At 41.7% G+C, this 13,586-nt stretch overlaps 1 protein-coding gene across 1 annotated transcript in view; it reads right to left on the bottom strand.

Moving 5' to 3' along the window:
• LOC128688504 (uncharacterized) overlaps positions 1 to 13,586 on the bottom strand; it is a 436,494-nt gene that overhangs the window by 112,071 nt on the left and 310,837 nt on the right. The window contains exons 13-18 of the mRNA XM_070084744.1: positions 8,240 to 8,269; positions 7,644 to 7,716; positions 7,238 to 7,504; positions 5,009 to 5,155; positions 3,692 to 3,883; positions 3,322 to 3,534 (exon numbers count right to left, since the gene is read on the bottom strand). Coding sequence (XP_069940845.1) covers positions 3,322 to 3,534; positions 3,692 to 3,883; positions 5,009 to 5,155; positions 7,238 to 7,504; positions 7,644 to 7,716; positions 8,240 to 8,269 — 922 coding nt within the window. The remainder of the gene's footprint in view (positions 1 to 3,321; positions 3,535 to 3,691; positions 3,884 to 5,008; positions 5,156 to 7,237; positions 7,505 to 7,643; positions 7,717 to 8,239; positions 8,270 to 13,586) is intronic.

The raw sequence follows: 13,586 nt of genomic DNA, 5'->3' as shown, positions 1-13,586 counted from the left end.
CTCAGTAAACTTATTCCTCTATAATTTTTTACAATCTCTTTTGTCCCCCTTCCCTTTATATAAAGGGACTATACATGCTCTCCACCAATCCCTAGGTACCTTCCCCTCTTTCATACATTTATTAAACAAAAGTACCAACCACTCCAACACTATATCCCCCCCTGCTTTTAACATTTCTGTCATGATCCCATCAGTTCCAGCTGCTTTACCCCCTTTCATTCTACGTAATGCCTCACATACCTCCACCACACTTACATTCTTCACTCCTTCACTCCTAAAAGATGGGCAGTGCATGAAATTACTGCCTCCCTTTCTTCCTCAACATTTAAAAGTTCCTCAAAATATTCTCGCCATCTACCTAATACCTCCCTCTCCCCATCTACTAACTCCCCTACTCTGTTTTTAACTGACAAATCCATACTTTCCCTAGGCTTTCTTAACTTGTTTAACTCACTCTAAAATTTTTTCTTATTTTCATTAAAATTTCTTGACAGTGCCTCTGCCTCTCCCACTCTTCAATCTGGTCTCCTTTTGCACTCTCTCACCACTCTCTTCACCTTTCTTTTACTCTCCATATACTCTGCTCTTCTTATAACGCTTCTGCTTTGTAAAACCCTCTCGTAAGCTACCTTTTTCTCTTTTATCACACCCTTTACTTCATCATTCCACCAATCACTCCTCTTTCCTCCTGCCCCCACCCTCCTATAACCACAAACTTCTGCCCCACATTCTAATACTGCATTTTTAAAACTATTCCAACCCTCTTCAACCCCCCCACTACTCATCTTTGCACTAGCCCACCTTTCTGCCAATAGTCGCTTATATCTCGCCTGAACTTCCTCCTCCCTTAGTTTATACACTTTCACCTCCCTCTTACTTGTTGTTGCCACCTTCCTCTTTTCCCATCTACCTCTTACTCTAACTGTAGCTACAACTAAATAATGATCCAATATATCAGTTGCCCCTCTATAAACATGTACATCCTGGAGCCTACCCATCAACCTTTTATCCACCAATACATAATCTAACAAACTACTTTCTTTACGTGCTACATCATACCTTGTATATTTATTTATCCTCTTTTTTATAAAATATGTATTACTTATTACCAAATTTCTTTCTACACATAGCTCAATTAAAGGCTCCCCAATTACATTTACCCCTGGCACCCCAAATTTACCTACTACTCCCTCCATAACATTTTTACCCACTTTAGCATTGAAATCCCCAACCACCATTACTCTCACACTTGATTCAAAACTACCCACGCATTCACTCAACATTTCCCAGAATCTCTCTCTCTCCTCTACACTTCTCTCTTCTCCAGGTGCATACACGCTTACTATAACCCACTTTTCACATCCAATCTTTATTTTACTCCACACAATCCTTGAATTTATACATTTGTAGTCCCTCTTTTCCTGCCATAGCTTATCCTTCAACATTATTGCTACTCCTTCTTTAGCTCTAACTATTTGAAACCCCTGACCTAATCCCATTTATTCCTCTCCATTGAAACTCTCCCACCCCCTTCAGCTTTGTTTCACTTAAAGCCAGGACATCCAGTTTCTTCTCATTCATAACATCCACAATCATCTCTTTCTTATCATTTGCACAACATCCACACACATTCAGACTTCCCACTTTGACAATTTTCTTCTTCTTATTCTTTTTAGTAATCTTTACAGGAAAAGGGGTTACTAGCCCATTGTTCCCGGCATTTTAGTCGACTTTTACAACACGCATGGCTTACGGAGGAAAGATTCTTATTCCACTTCCCCATAATAAAATTAGCACTACCTACAACTGTGAGAGGTCTCACGCTGTCTTTTTCTCTCACTCAATTTTTTTACTCGGTCTCCCTTAAAAAAAAAATTGAACAAATTGCAAGTGATCAGATAAGTAACTATACTTGAATTCAACCCCAGTAAATGCAGGGTCATGAAGATTGGGGAAGCAGAATACCAGAAACAGGACAGAGGATGCAGACTTGATACAGTGGTACCTCGGGATACGAATTTATTTCATTCGAGAAGGCTGTTCGAGTAACGATACTGAACGAATTTGTTCCCATAAGGAATAACGTAAATTAGATTAATCCATTTCAGACCCCCAAAAATACACTTAAAAAAGCACTTACATATATACACTTACACAATTGTTCGATGACACTGTGCTCTTGGGAGATTCTGAAGAGAAGCTGCAGAGATTGGTGGATGAATTTGGTAGGGTGTGCAAAAGAAGAAAATTAAAGGTGAATACAGGAAAGAGTAAGGTTATAAGGATAACAAAAAGATTAGGTGATGAAAGATTGAATATCAGATTGGAGAGAGAGAGTATGGAGGAGGTGAACGTATTCAGATATTTGGGAGTGGACGTGTCAGCGGATGGGTCTATGAAAGATGAGGTGAATCATAGAATTGATGAGGGAAAAAGAGTGAGTGGTGCACTTAGGAGTCTGTGGAGACAAAGAACTTTGTCCTTGGAGGCAAAGAGGGGAATGTATGAGAGTATAGTTTTACCAACGCTCTTATATGGGTGTGAAGCGTGGGTGATGAATGTTGCAGCGAGGAGAAGGCTGGAGGCAGTGGAGATGTCATGTCTGAGGGCAATGTGTGGTGTGAATATAATGCAGAGAATTCGTAGTTTGGAAGTTAGGAGGAGGTGCGGGATTACCAAAACTGTTGTCCAGAGGGCTGAGGAAGGGTTGTTGAGGTGGTTCGGACATGTAGAGAGAATGGAGCGAAACAGAATGACTTCAAGAGTGTATCAGTCTGTAGTGGAAGGAAGGCGGGGTAGGGGTCGGCCTAGGAAGGGTTGGAGGGAGGGGGTAAAGGAGGTTTTGTGTGCGAGGGGCTTGGACTTCCAGCAGGCATGCGTGAGCGTGTTTGATAGGAGTGAATGGAGACAAATGGTTTTTAATACTTGACGTGCTGTTGGAGTGTGAGCAAAGTAACATTTATGAAGGGATTCAGGGAAACCGGCAGGCCGGACTTGAGTCCTGGAGATGGGAAGTACAGAGCCTGCACTCTGAAGGAGGGGTGTTAATGTTGCAGTTTAAAAACTGTAGTGTAAAGCACCCTTCTGGCAAGACAGTGATGGAGTGAATGATGGTGAAAGTTTTTCTTTTTCGGGCCACCCTGCTTTGGTGGGAATCGGCCAGTGTGATAAAAAAAAAAAAATAAACAATTGTTCGAGTTTTGAGCTGTTCGTATCCCGAGGTGCCACTGTATTTTCATCCTTCAAATACTGTATCAGTCAGAACCAATCTATAATAGTGCATTAACTAAAAACGAGTGCATTTTATTTGCACAAACCAACCTTTTAGAACGTCGAGGACTTTTGTGTCGCTTGGTCTTTGGAGAAGTGTACTTAATCTTAATGGTCTTAGCAGTTTCTACCTTAGTGTAAGGGATCTCCTTTAACTCTGCCTCAGTCAGGCCTTGTGTCTTCTGCAGATCAAACTCCAGGTGTCGCCGAAGCTCATCTGGCAGTCTTGTATTTTTCACTTCAGATGGAGACCTAGACCGAGACCTAGGGAGAGTATCATTTGAATTCTTTATGCATTTTGAGTTTGATTTTCATCTATGTACATAAGCCTCAAAGATACAAAAAAATTTAAACCTAAAAATGTTATAATAAATTTAAAATTTAACGTACAATTATCAATCTACGTTCAAACTATATATACCTGTGTTTCCTGTGTCGCTTTTTGTTGGAATGTTGGTGATGGTGGGAGTCAGCTTCAGTATCAACACCTGAAGGCTGATAGCCACTTTTATGAGAAAGATCCCGCACAGTGGCTGTGCTGCCCCGAACCTGTACCTCGCCTGCCTGCACCTGGGCCCACTGGGTATCACTGTTTACCATGTTACCACCTGATCTGAAAATATAAAGAGTATTATCAATGATTATAATGAATTAGGTTATGCTGAATTTACAGAGTGTGTATTTTGTAGCAGTTTAACTGTCACCCTCCATTTGTAAAATTTTTCCTTAAAACTTAATTACATAATCCAAATTCAACAAAATTTATCAATGACTAGAAGGTGAATTTACAGATATTCACAGCAGTATTTAAAGTGAATTCATCGTGTTGTCTTCTATACATAAAGACAAGTGCAGTACAATGCAATCCTTTACTGACATTTTGCCCATACAGTGGTATTATCAATAATCACAAACAGATCTGTTTGTTGTAGGTAGTAGGCTGGTAGACAGCAACCGCCCAGGGAGGTACTACCATCCTACCAAGCGAGTGTAAAACGGAAACCTGTAATTGTTTTACATGATGGTAGGATTGCTGGTGTCTTTTTTCTGTCTCATAAACATGCAAGATTTCAGGTATGTCTTGCTACTTCTACTTACACTTAGGTCACACTACACATACATGTACAAGCATATATGCACACACCCCTCTGGGTTTTCTTCTATTTTCTTTCTAGTTCTTGTTCCTGCTTATTTCCTCTTATCTCCATGGGGAAGTGGAACAGAATTCTTCCTCCGTAAGCCATGCGTGTTGTAAGAGGTGACTAAAATGCCAGGAGCAAGGGGCTAGTAACCCCTTCTGTATAAATTACTAAATTTAAAGAGAGAAACTTTTGTTTTTCTTTTTGGGCCACCCTGCCTTGGTGGGATACGGCCGGTTTGTTGAAAGATGACCTTGAGTCTATTAAAACATCTGCCAATCCATGAAATATTGCTGTTTGAACCTTTAACTGTAATACTGTGTTTATTATGTGCAACTTCAAAATTATTATCCTTATAAACCACAACCTTGATTACCTCACATTAGTATTAAGATAAAATAAAGATGTATTAAAAAGTTAACCAAACTTATCTTGTCTAGACTTAAGTAGTTATTATGTATTAGGATACGTCTGCCTGAAATGCCCTGGCATGATAGTGGCTTTCTTTGTACTTAACTAATCAAAATTGTAAATACACATTGTAACCTTGCAAAGAAATAAAATCTATCTTTTATCTTTATGGTATAAAGCAAAATTACTTATGCCTTCGACGGCGATGGCGGTGACGGTGATGGTCTGAATCGTCAGAATGATGACGATGGCGATGGCGACGATGCCCTCGAGAAGAGCATTTACTGCTAGCCTCACTCTCTCCATCAGATGATCGCCCACGACTCCGCCTGTGCCTACAGCAAACAAAAAATCTGTATTATTTGTGCATTTTGATCAGCAGTTTCAGCCTTGGTACAGGTCATATAATGGGTAAATTGATTATGAATGTACAGTGGACCCTCAGCTAACGATATTAATCTGTTCCTGAAAGCTCATCGTATGCTGAAATTATCATTAGCTGAATTAATTTTCCCCATAAGAAATAATGGAAATCAAATTAATCCATGTAAGACACCCCAAAGTATGAAAAAAAAAAATTTTTTACCACATGAAATATTAATTTTAATACACACAAACTGACACTTACCTTTATTGAAGATCTGGTGATGATTGATGGGATGGGAGGAGGGAAGAGCGTGGAAGTTGTTAATGTTTGGAAGGGGAATCCCCTTCCATTAGGACTTGAGGTATCAAGTCCTTTTCCGGGGTTACTTCCCTTCTTTTAATGCCACTAGGACCAGCTTGAGTGTCACTGGACCTCTGTCGCACAACATATCTGTCCATAGAGGCCTGTACTTCCCGTTCCTTTATGATTTGTCTGAAGTGGTTAACAACATTGTCATTGTGATAGTCACCAGCACAACTTGCAATAGCTGTGTGAGGGTGATTTTCATCCATAAAGGTTTGCACTTCAAGCCACTTTGCACACATTTCCTTAATCTCTTTCTTCATATCCATAGTAATTCTCACCCTTTTTCCTGCAGGGTTGGCACTAGAAGCTTTCTTGGGGCCCATGGTGACTTATTTTGCAGGTACAATCACTAAAAACGCTGTGATAATATGAAATGTTCCGATTGTATGTGTGGATGCGACCGCACTGGCCGGCTTATAAACACTGGCACCCACGGGACAACTGAGGCGCGCTCAGGCCACATGTGGACGCGTCTTGAACGAATCACGTAGGGTGAGTTTTTTAGCATTAGCCGAGGCAAAATTTTTGTGCAAGAATGGTATATAATACCAACAAGATGAAATTAAGACACATGTGCAACATCTGGGTATCTTTATTGTAGACGTTTCGCCATCCAGTGGCTTTATCAATACAAATTCCAGGACATAACTTGAAGACAGTAGGACTATATACAGAAGATGAGGTAATCAGTCCCTCAACCTTGGAGTAGGTGCGAAGAGCACCATAGTCGTGGAGAATCTCCACGACTATGGTGCTCTTCGCACGTACTCCAAGGTTGATGGACTGATTACCTCATCTTCTGTATATAGTCCTCCTGTCTTCAAGTTATGTCCTGGAATTTGTATTAATAAAGCACTGGATGGCGAAACGTCTACAATAAAGATACCCAGATGTTGCACATGTGGCAAAATTTTTGCGTTAAAATGTATCGTATGCTGGATTTAACATAAGGTGATGCCATCGTTAGCTGAGGGTCCACTGTATAGGCATGATCATGACTCTTGGTTACACAGCCTCTCCTTACTTAGCGACGTACTCATTTACTGATGGCTTAGAGTTACGACGGGCTCTCTGACCATTATGCATACCTATATAATGTATATTAGAGCTGATTTTCTCTATTCTGTTTATTACAATATACAGTACACTACTGTATAAACATTTAAAAATATACCAGAAATGTTATAAATGGTGCAAAGGTGACATTAAAACAATATCAAAGATGGTAGACACAAACCCACTATCAGTATAGTATGCTCCTCATTTAGCGACGAATTTGTTTACTGACGTGGTCTTAGAAACGGAACTCTGTCGTTAAGTGAGGCGAGGTTATATTAAAAACTACTGAAATCTAAATATATAAAAAATCTTGGTATCTGCATTTTTTGAATTGAGAAGAAATATTATAGAATCAGTACAAACTACCTTTCCCTTAAAAGTCACCAAACATGTTTGCAGATACCCCAATGATTAAAACGACCACAGCAAAACCCAAAAGGCATACTATAACGTTGAAGTGCATTTCAAAATCAGTGGTATGACGAGTTCAAAGACGAGTATGATTTTCTGCAAGTTGGTATCCATGGGCGAGGCAAGCGATATTGTAAAAAATTAAAAATACTGACCTAGTACGGTATTAAACTTCACAATCTGTACATTATTTCTTTAATAATGATAAACTAACCTGCGGTGACCTCGAGAATCCACAGAAGACTGGCTATCTACACTGGAGGTTCGCCGAGACACCCCATAGGTGTGAGACGCAGGGGTTGCAGAGTGGACAGACCTAGGCGATTCTCCTCGAGACCTGTGTTCTCCATTTCTTCCTCCTATAAGTGTGACTGTGCCACCAGCTGTCACACCAGCTGGGTAAGGTGCCGAGCGAGTGCTACGGGGGGAATCACTACGAGGTGCTAAAGTCATGGAAGTGCTGCGATACATGTGTGATACTCTGATGAAAAAGAACAAGGTACTCATATATCATTCACATTGAGAGATTAAATATCAACTTGGAATTTCAATATATATATACATTTACATACAGTTCAAAACAAAGAAAACTGTTTAAGTTGTACTGAGAGAGCACTTACGTAGCAACAGGCGTAGGCAACTGTATGGTGTTGCGCGTCTCAGGCTTCACTTCTACATCCTCCACACGTGGAGCTGCAAAGTTTTTACAAACAAATTTAGTTATTATAGTGTGTTTCTGTGTTTTAACAGTTTTGCAATGATACCATCAATTTACGTGATTCAATAAATACACTGACACGAGGCACAAAAAACCTTCTGACATCAATTCTCTTGTATTCATTGTAACTCATTTAATGACCATAAGTACTGTTATTGTCTTATTAATTATAAGTTAATTTTAAGTTTGCCCAAAATGCTCTGCATATAAAGGGGCTTTTGGCATGTACACCCAATTATTATATTTCTTTGTACAAACATGTATCATGTCAAATAAAATATTATTATTATACTGTATTATTATCATTATTATTAATGCCAGGATAACAGACCTCAATCTACAGTACCTAGTTTCTAATCCAATATATTATATTCCTTTACAGAATTACAGATTAAGGTAAAGTCTCAACAAATATACTGTATATTAAATAATACCTCTGTGTATATGAATTTTTGGTTTACAAAACTTAAAGTTCCAACTCAATTTATGCAGACTTGCCTTTTGTTATTATCCAGCAGCGGAAAGCCTCTGTTATGGCATGGATAACAGAAAGACATGTTAAATATTTATAAAGAAATTATAAAAAAAATTTACTTTTAAAAAACTGTGCTTTTGTTTGTAGAGGCATTGTCTTCCCAAAACTAAAGAGGCCACAACAGAGTAATAGCCCATGGCCAACAGCATCCTCTGATCCACACACCAAAAGCATTGAGAAAATGCAGATTGGGATTATTGCCCAAACTATAAAAATTATATTAAAAAAATCCCCTCCCTTATAAAGAACTTAAAACATCAGTATCATGTCAAGAGGATCAATGAAATAATGGAGATATTAAAGACTTGGAAAACACATTCCCAAATCCTGGGCACAAGTATATTTGCAAATTTCAAAGAAACTGTACCAACTAAAGATAAACCATACCACGGACAGGGATAGAACCCACGATCAGTCTCTCAAAACTCCAGACCGTCACGGGTTCTATCCCCGTCCGTGGTATGGTTTGTTTGCAATCGTGTCATTACAATTTTGTGAGTCATGCTGCTAACTAAAGATCTCCAGATCTCTGATAGTTAACAAATTAAATGGCTTCTTCTCAACTATAGGATCAAACTTGACCACAACTCCCAAACCCTAGTTAGTGATGAAGTCAGTGATAATCACCCAAGTTCTCTATAGATCTTAACACACCAGCTGTTTCCCACAAAGGTAGGCTCAATTGACCCACAAAATAGGTAACACATACATCCAATTGCTGTCTTGCCAGAAGGGTGCAGATGTCACAGTTTGGAGACCCTGGAAGACCCTCCAAACTGCAACATTCCCACCCATTCCTCAGAGCACACACACTGTATTTTCCACCTCAAAAACTCAAGTCTGGCTAATTGGTTTTCCTGATTTTTTTTAACGCTGTGGTCTTCTCCCACTCATCAATCAGAGAAGGGTAGCAACATCATAGCTTTGATGCCCCTCCAAAATGCAACATTCACCACCACCTCCTTAACCCTCAAACTGTCCAAACATAGATCTACGCTTTTTCAACATTTGAAAGTAATCTGTCTGGACAGTTTAAGGGTTAAGATTGGTGGCACTGTACTTCCCATCTCCAGAACTCAAGTCTGGCTAATCAGTTTCCCTGAATACTGTACCTTCATAAATGCTATTTTGCTCATATGCCAAAAGAACATCAAATCATAAAAAGCACTTGGGGATTCCAAACTGGTGCTGCATACTCCAGTATGGGCCTGATGAACACGGTGTACAGTGTCTTGAACGTGTGTGTGTATGTGTGCATGTGTGTGTGCTTGCATGTGTATTTGTGTACTCATATATGTGTGAGTGCTTGTGGTCGTGTGTGTATGCATACTTGTGTGTGTACTCTAACTGTGGTTGCAAGGGTCGGGACTCAGCTCCTGGCCTGCCTCTTCACTAAGTGCTAGTAGGTCTTCTCTCTCCCTGTTCCATGAGCTTTTTCATACCTCATCTTAAAGCTATGTATGGTTCCTGCCTCCACTACCTCACTTGCTAGGCTACTCCACTTCCTGACTACTCTATGACTGAAGAAATACTTCCTAACATCCCTTTGACTCATCTGGGTCTTCAACTTCCAATTGTGACCCCTTGTTTCTGTGTCCCCTCTCTGGAACATCCTGTCTCTGTCCACCTTGTCTATTCCACGCAGTATTTTGTATGACGTTATCATGTCTTTCCTAACCCTCCTGTCCTCCAGTGTCATCAAGCCAATTTCCCTTAACCTTTCTACATAGGACATTCCCCTTAGCTCTGGAACTAACCTTGTCGCAAACCTTTGCCCTTTCTCTAATTTTTTGACATGCTTGATCAAGTGTGGGTTCCAAACAGGTGCTGCATACTCCAGTATGGGCCTGACGTACACAGTGTACAGTGTCTTGAACGATTCCTTACTGGAGTCTACCTGGAGAGAGTTTCGGGGGTCAACGCCCCCGCGGCCCGGTCTGTGACCAGGCCTCCTGGTGGATCAGCGCCTGATCAACCAGGCTGTTGCTGCTGGCTGCACGCAAACCAACGTACGAGCCACAGCCCGGCTGATCAGGAACTGACTTTAGGTGCTTGTCCAGTGCCAGCTTGAAGACTGCCAGGGGTCTGTTGGTAATCCCCCTTATGTGTGCTGGGAGGCAGTTGAACAGTCTCGGGCCCCTGACACTTATTGTATGGTCTCTTAACGTGCTAGTGACACCCCTGCTTTTCATTGGGGGGATGGTGCATCGTCTGCCAAGTCTTTTGCTTTTGTAGTGAGTGATTTTCGTGTGCAAGTTCGGTACTAGTCCCTCTAGGATTTTCCAGGTGTATATAATCATGTATCTCTCCCTCCTGCATTCCAGGGAATACAGGTTTAGAAACCTCAAGCGCTCCCAGTAATTGAGGTGTTTTATCTCCGTTATGCGCGCCGTGAAAGTTCTCTGTACATTTTCTAGGTCGGCAATTTCACCTGCCTTGAAAGGTGCTGTTAGAGTGCAGCAATATTCCAGCCTAGATAGAACAAGTGACCTGAAGAGTGTCATCATGGGCTTGGCCTCCCTAGTTTTGAAGGTTCTCATTATCCATCCTGTCATTTTTCTAGCAGATGCGATTGATACAATGTTATGGTCCTTGAAGGTGAGATCCTCCGACATAATCACTCCCAGGTCTTTGACGTTGGTGTTTCGCTCTATTTTGTGGCCAGAATTTGTTTTGTACTCTGATGAAGATTTAATTTCCTCATGTTTACCATATCTGAGTAATTGAAATTTCTCATCGTTGAACTTCATATTGTTTTCTGCAGCCCACTGAAAGATTTGGTTGATGTCCGCCTGGAGCCTTGCAGTGTCTGCAATGGAAGACACTGTCATGCAGATTCGGGTGTCATCTGCAAAGGAAGACACGGTGCTGTGGCTGACATCCTTGTCTATGTCGGATATGAGGATGAGGAACAAGATGGGAGCTAGTACTGTGCCTTGTGGAACAGAGCTTTTCACCGTAGCTGCCTCGGACTTTACTCTGTTGACGACTACTCTCTGTGTTCTGTTAGTGAGGAAATTATAGATCCATCGACCGACTTTTCCTGTTATTCCTTTAGCGCGCATTTTGTGCGCTATTACGCCATGGTCACACTTGTCGAAGGCTTTTGTATCGAAATGTTATTCTCAGGTTTGCCAAGCGCCCATATGCTGCAGCAGTTATCTGGTTGACGTGTGCTTCCAGAGACATGCTCGGTGTTATACTCACCCCAAGATCTTTCTCCATGAGCGAGGTTCGCAGTCTTTGGCCACCTAGCCTATACTCCGTCTGCGGTCTTCTTTGCCCTTCCCAATCTTCATGACTTTGCATTTGGCGGGGTTAAATTCGAGAAGCCAGTTGCTGGACCAGGTGTCTAGCCTGTCCAGGTTTCTTTGAAGTCCTACCTGATTCTCATCTGATTTAATTCTCCTCATTAACTTCACATCATCTATGAACAGGGACACTTCTGAGTCTAACCCTTCCATCATGTCATTCACATATACCAGAAATAGCACTGGTCCTAGGACTGACCCCTGTGGGAACCCCCTTGTCACAGGTGCCCACTGTGATACCTCATCACGTATTATGACTCATTGCTGTCTCCCTGTCAGGTATTCTTTGACCCACTGCAGTGCCTTTCCTGTTATACCTGCCTGATCCTCTAGCTTCTGCACTAATCTCCTGTGAGGAACTGTGTCGAAGGCCTTCTTGCAGTCCAAGAAGATGCAATCAACCCACCCTTCTCTCTCATGTCTTACTTCTGTTACTTTATCATAAAACTCCAGTAGGTTTGTGACACATAATTTGCCTTTCATAAATCCGTGCTGGTTGGCTTTTATACTTTTGTTCCATTCCAGGTGCTCCCACCACTCTCCTGATAATCTTCTCCATGACTTTGCATACTATGCACGTCAGTGACACTGGTGTATAGTTTAGTGCCTCTTTCCTGTCTCCTTTTTTTAAATATGGGTACTACATTTGCCATCTTCCATACCTCAGGTAGTTGCCCAGTTTCAAGGAATATGTTGAAGATTGTGGTTAGTGGCACACACAACATTTCTGCTCCCTCTCGAAGGACCCACAGGGAGATGTTGTCTGGTCCCATTGCCTTTGTGGTATCAAGGTCTCTTAGCAGCTTCTTCACCTCCTCCTCAGTTGTGTGTGTGTCATCCAACACTTGTTGGTATATTCCTTGTTGGCATCCCCCTCTGTTCTGTCCACCCAGAGGTCTTCCTGTCACCACTGTAAATACTTCCCTAAATCTCATGTTGATCTCCTCGCATACCTCTTGATCACTTCTGGTGAGTTCCCCACCTTCTTTCCTCAGCCTGATCACCTGGTCTTTGACTGTTGTCTTCCTCCTAATATGGTTATACAGCAGTTTCGGGTCAGACTTGGCTTTCGATGCTATGTCGTTTTCGTACTGTCACTGGGCCTCCCCCCTTATCTGTGCATACTCATTTCTGGCTCTTCAACTAGTCTCTATTTTCCTGGGTCCTTTTCCTCCTGTACCTTTTCCCTTCACTGGTGCACTTTGTTTTTGCCTCCCTATGCCTTCAGGTAAACCAAGGACTCGCTTTGGTCTTCCCATTATTTCTATTCCCCTTGGGAACAAACCTTTCCTCTGCCTCCCTGCATTTTGTTGTTACGTATTCCATCATTTCATTTACTGAATTTCCTGCCAATTCTCTGTCCCATTGAAACTCCTGCAGGAAGTTCCTCATACCTGTGTAGTCCCCCCTTTTATAGTTTGGCTTTTCCCATCCAACTCCTGTTACCCTCTCCACTTGTAACTCTACTATGTATTCAAAACACACAACCATGTGATCACTAGCTCCAACGGGCCTCTCAATGTCTGAACTGCTCAGGGTGAACACAAGGTCCAGTCTTGCTGGTTCATCCTCCCTTCTCTCTCTGGTAGTGTCCTTAACATGTTGATACACGAGGTTTTCCAGTACCAAATCCATCATCTTGGCTCTCCATGTTTCGGGACCTCCGTGTGGCTCCAGGTTTTCCCATTCGATCTCCCTGTGGTTGAAATCGCCCATAACCAGTAACGTTGCTCTGCTCGAGTGAGCTTTTCTTGCCACCTTGGCTAGTGTGCCCACCACTGCTCTGTTGCTCTCTTCATATTTCTCTCCTGGCCTCCTGAAGTTCTGTGGTGGATTATACATCACTGCAATGGCTACCTTATGTTCCCCAGACTGAAGTGTACCTACTATGTAATCCCTTCCTTCAATCTTGTCCATGCCTTCCATTTCCTCAAATCTCCATCGTTTTTTGCTCCTCCTATCTTTCCTCAGGATCTGATACCCTGGTGGGAAGATTGCG

This window comes from Cherax quadricarinatus, chromosome 13 (assembly GCF_038502225.1).
Source record: "Cherax quadricarinatus isolate ZL_2023a chromosome 13, ASM3850222v1, whole genome shotgun sequence".
NCBI lineage: Eukaryota > Metazoa > Arthropoda > Malacostraca > Decapoda > Parastacidae > Cherax > Cherax quadricarinatus.
The sequence above is the reverse complement of the archived record's forward strand: the minus strand, read 5'-3'. Positions and strand labels throughout refer to the sequence as shown.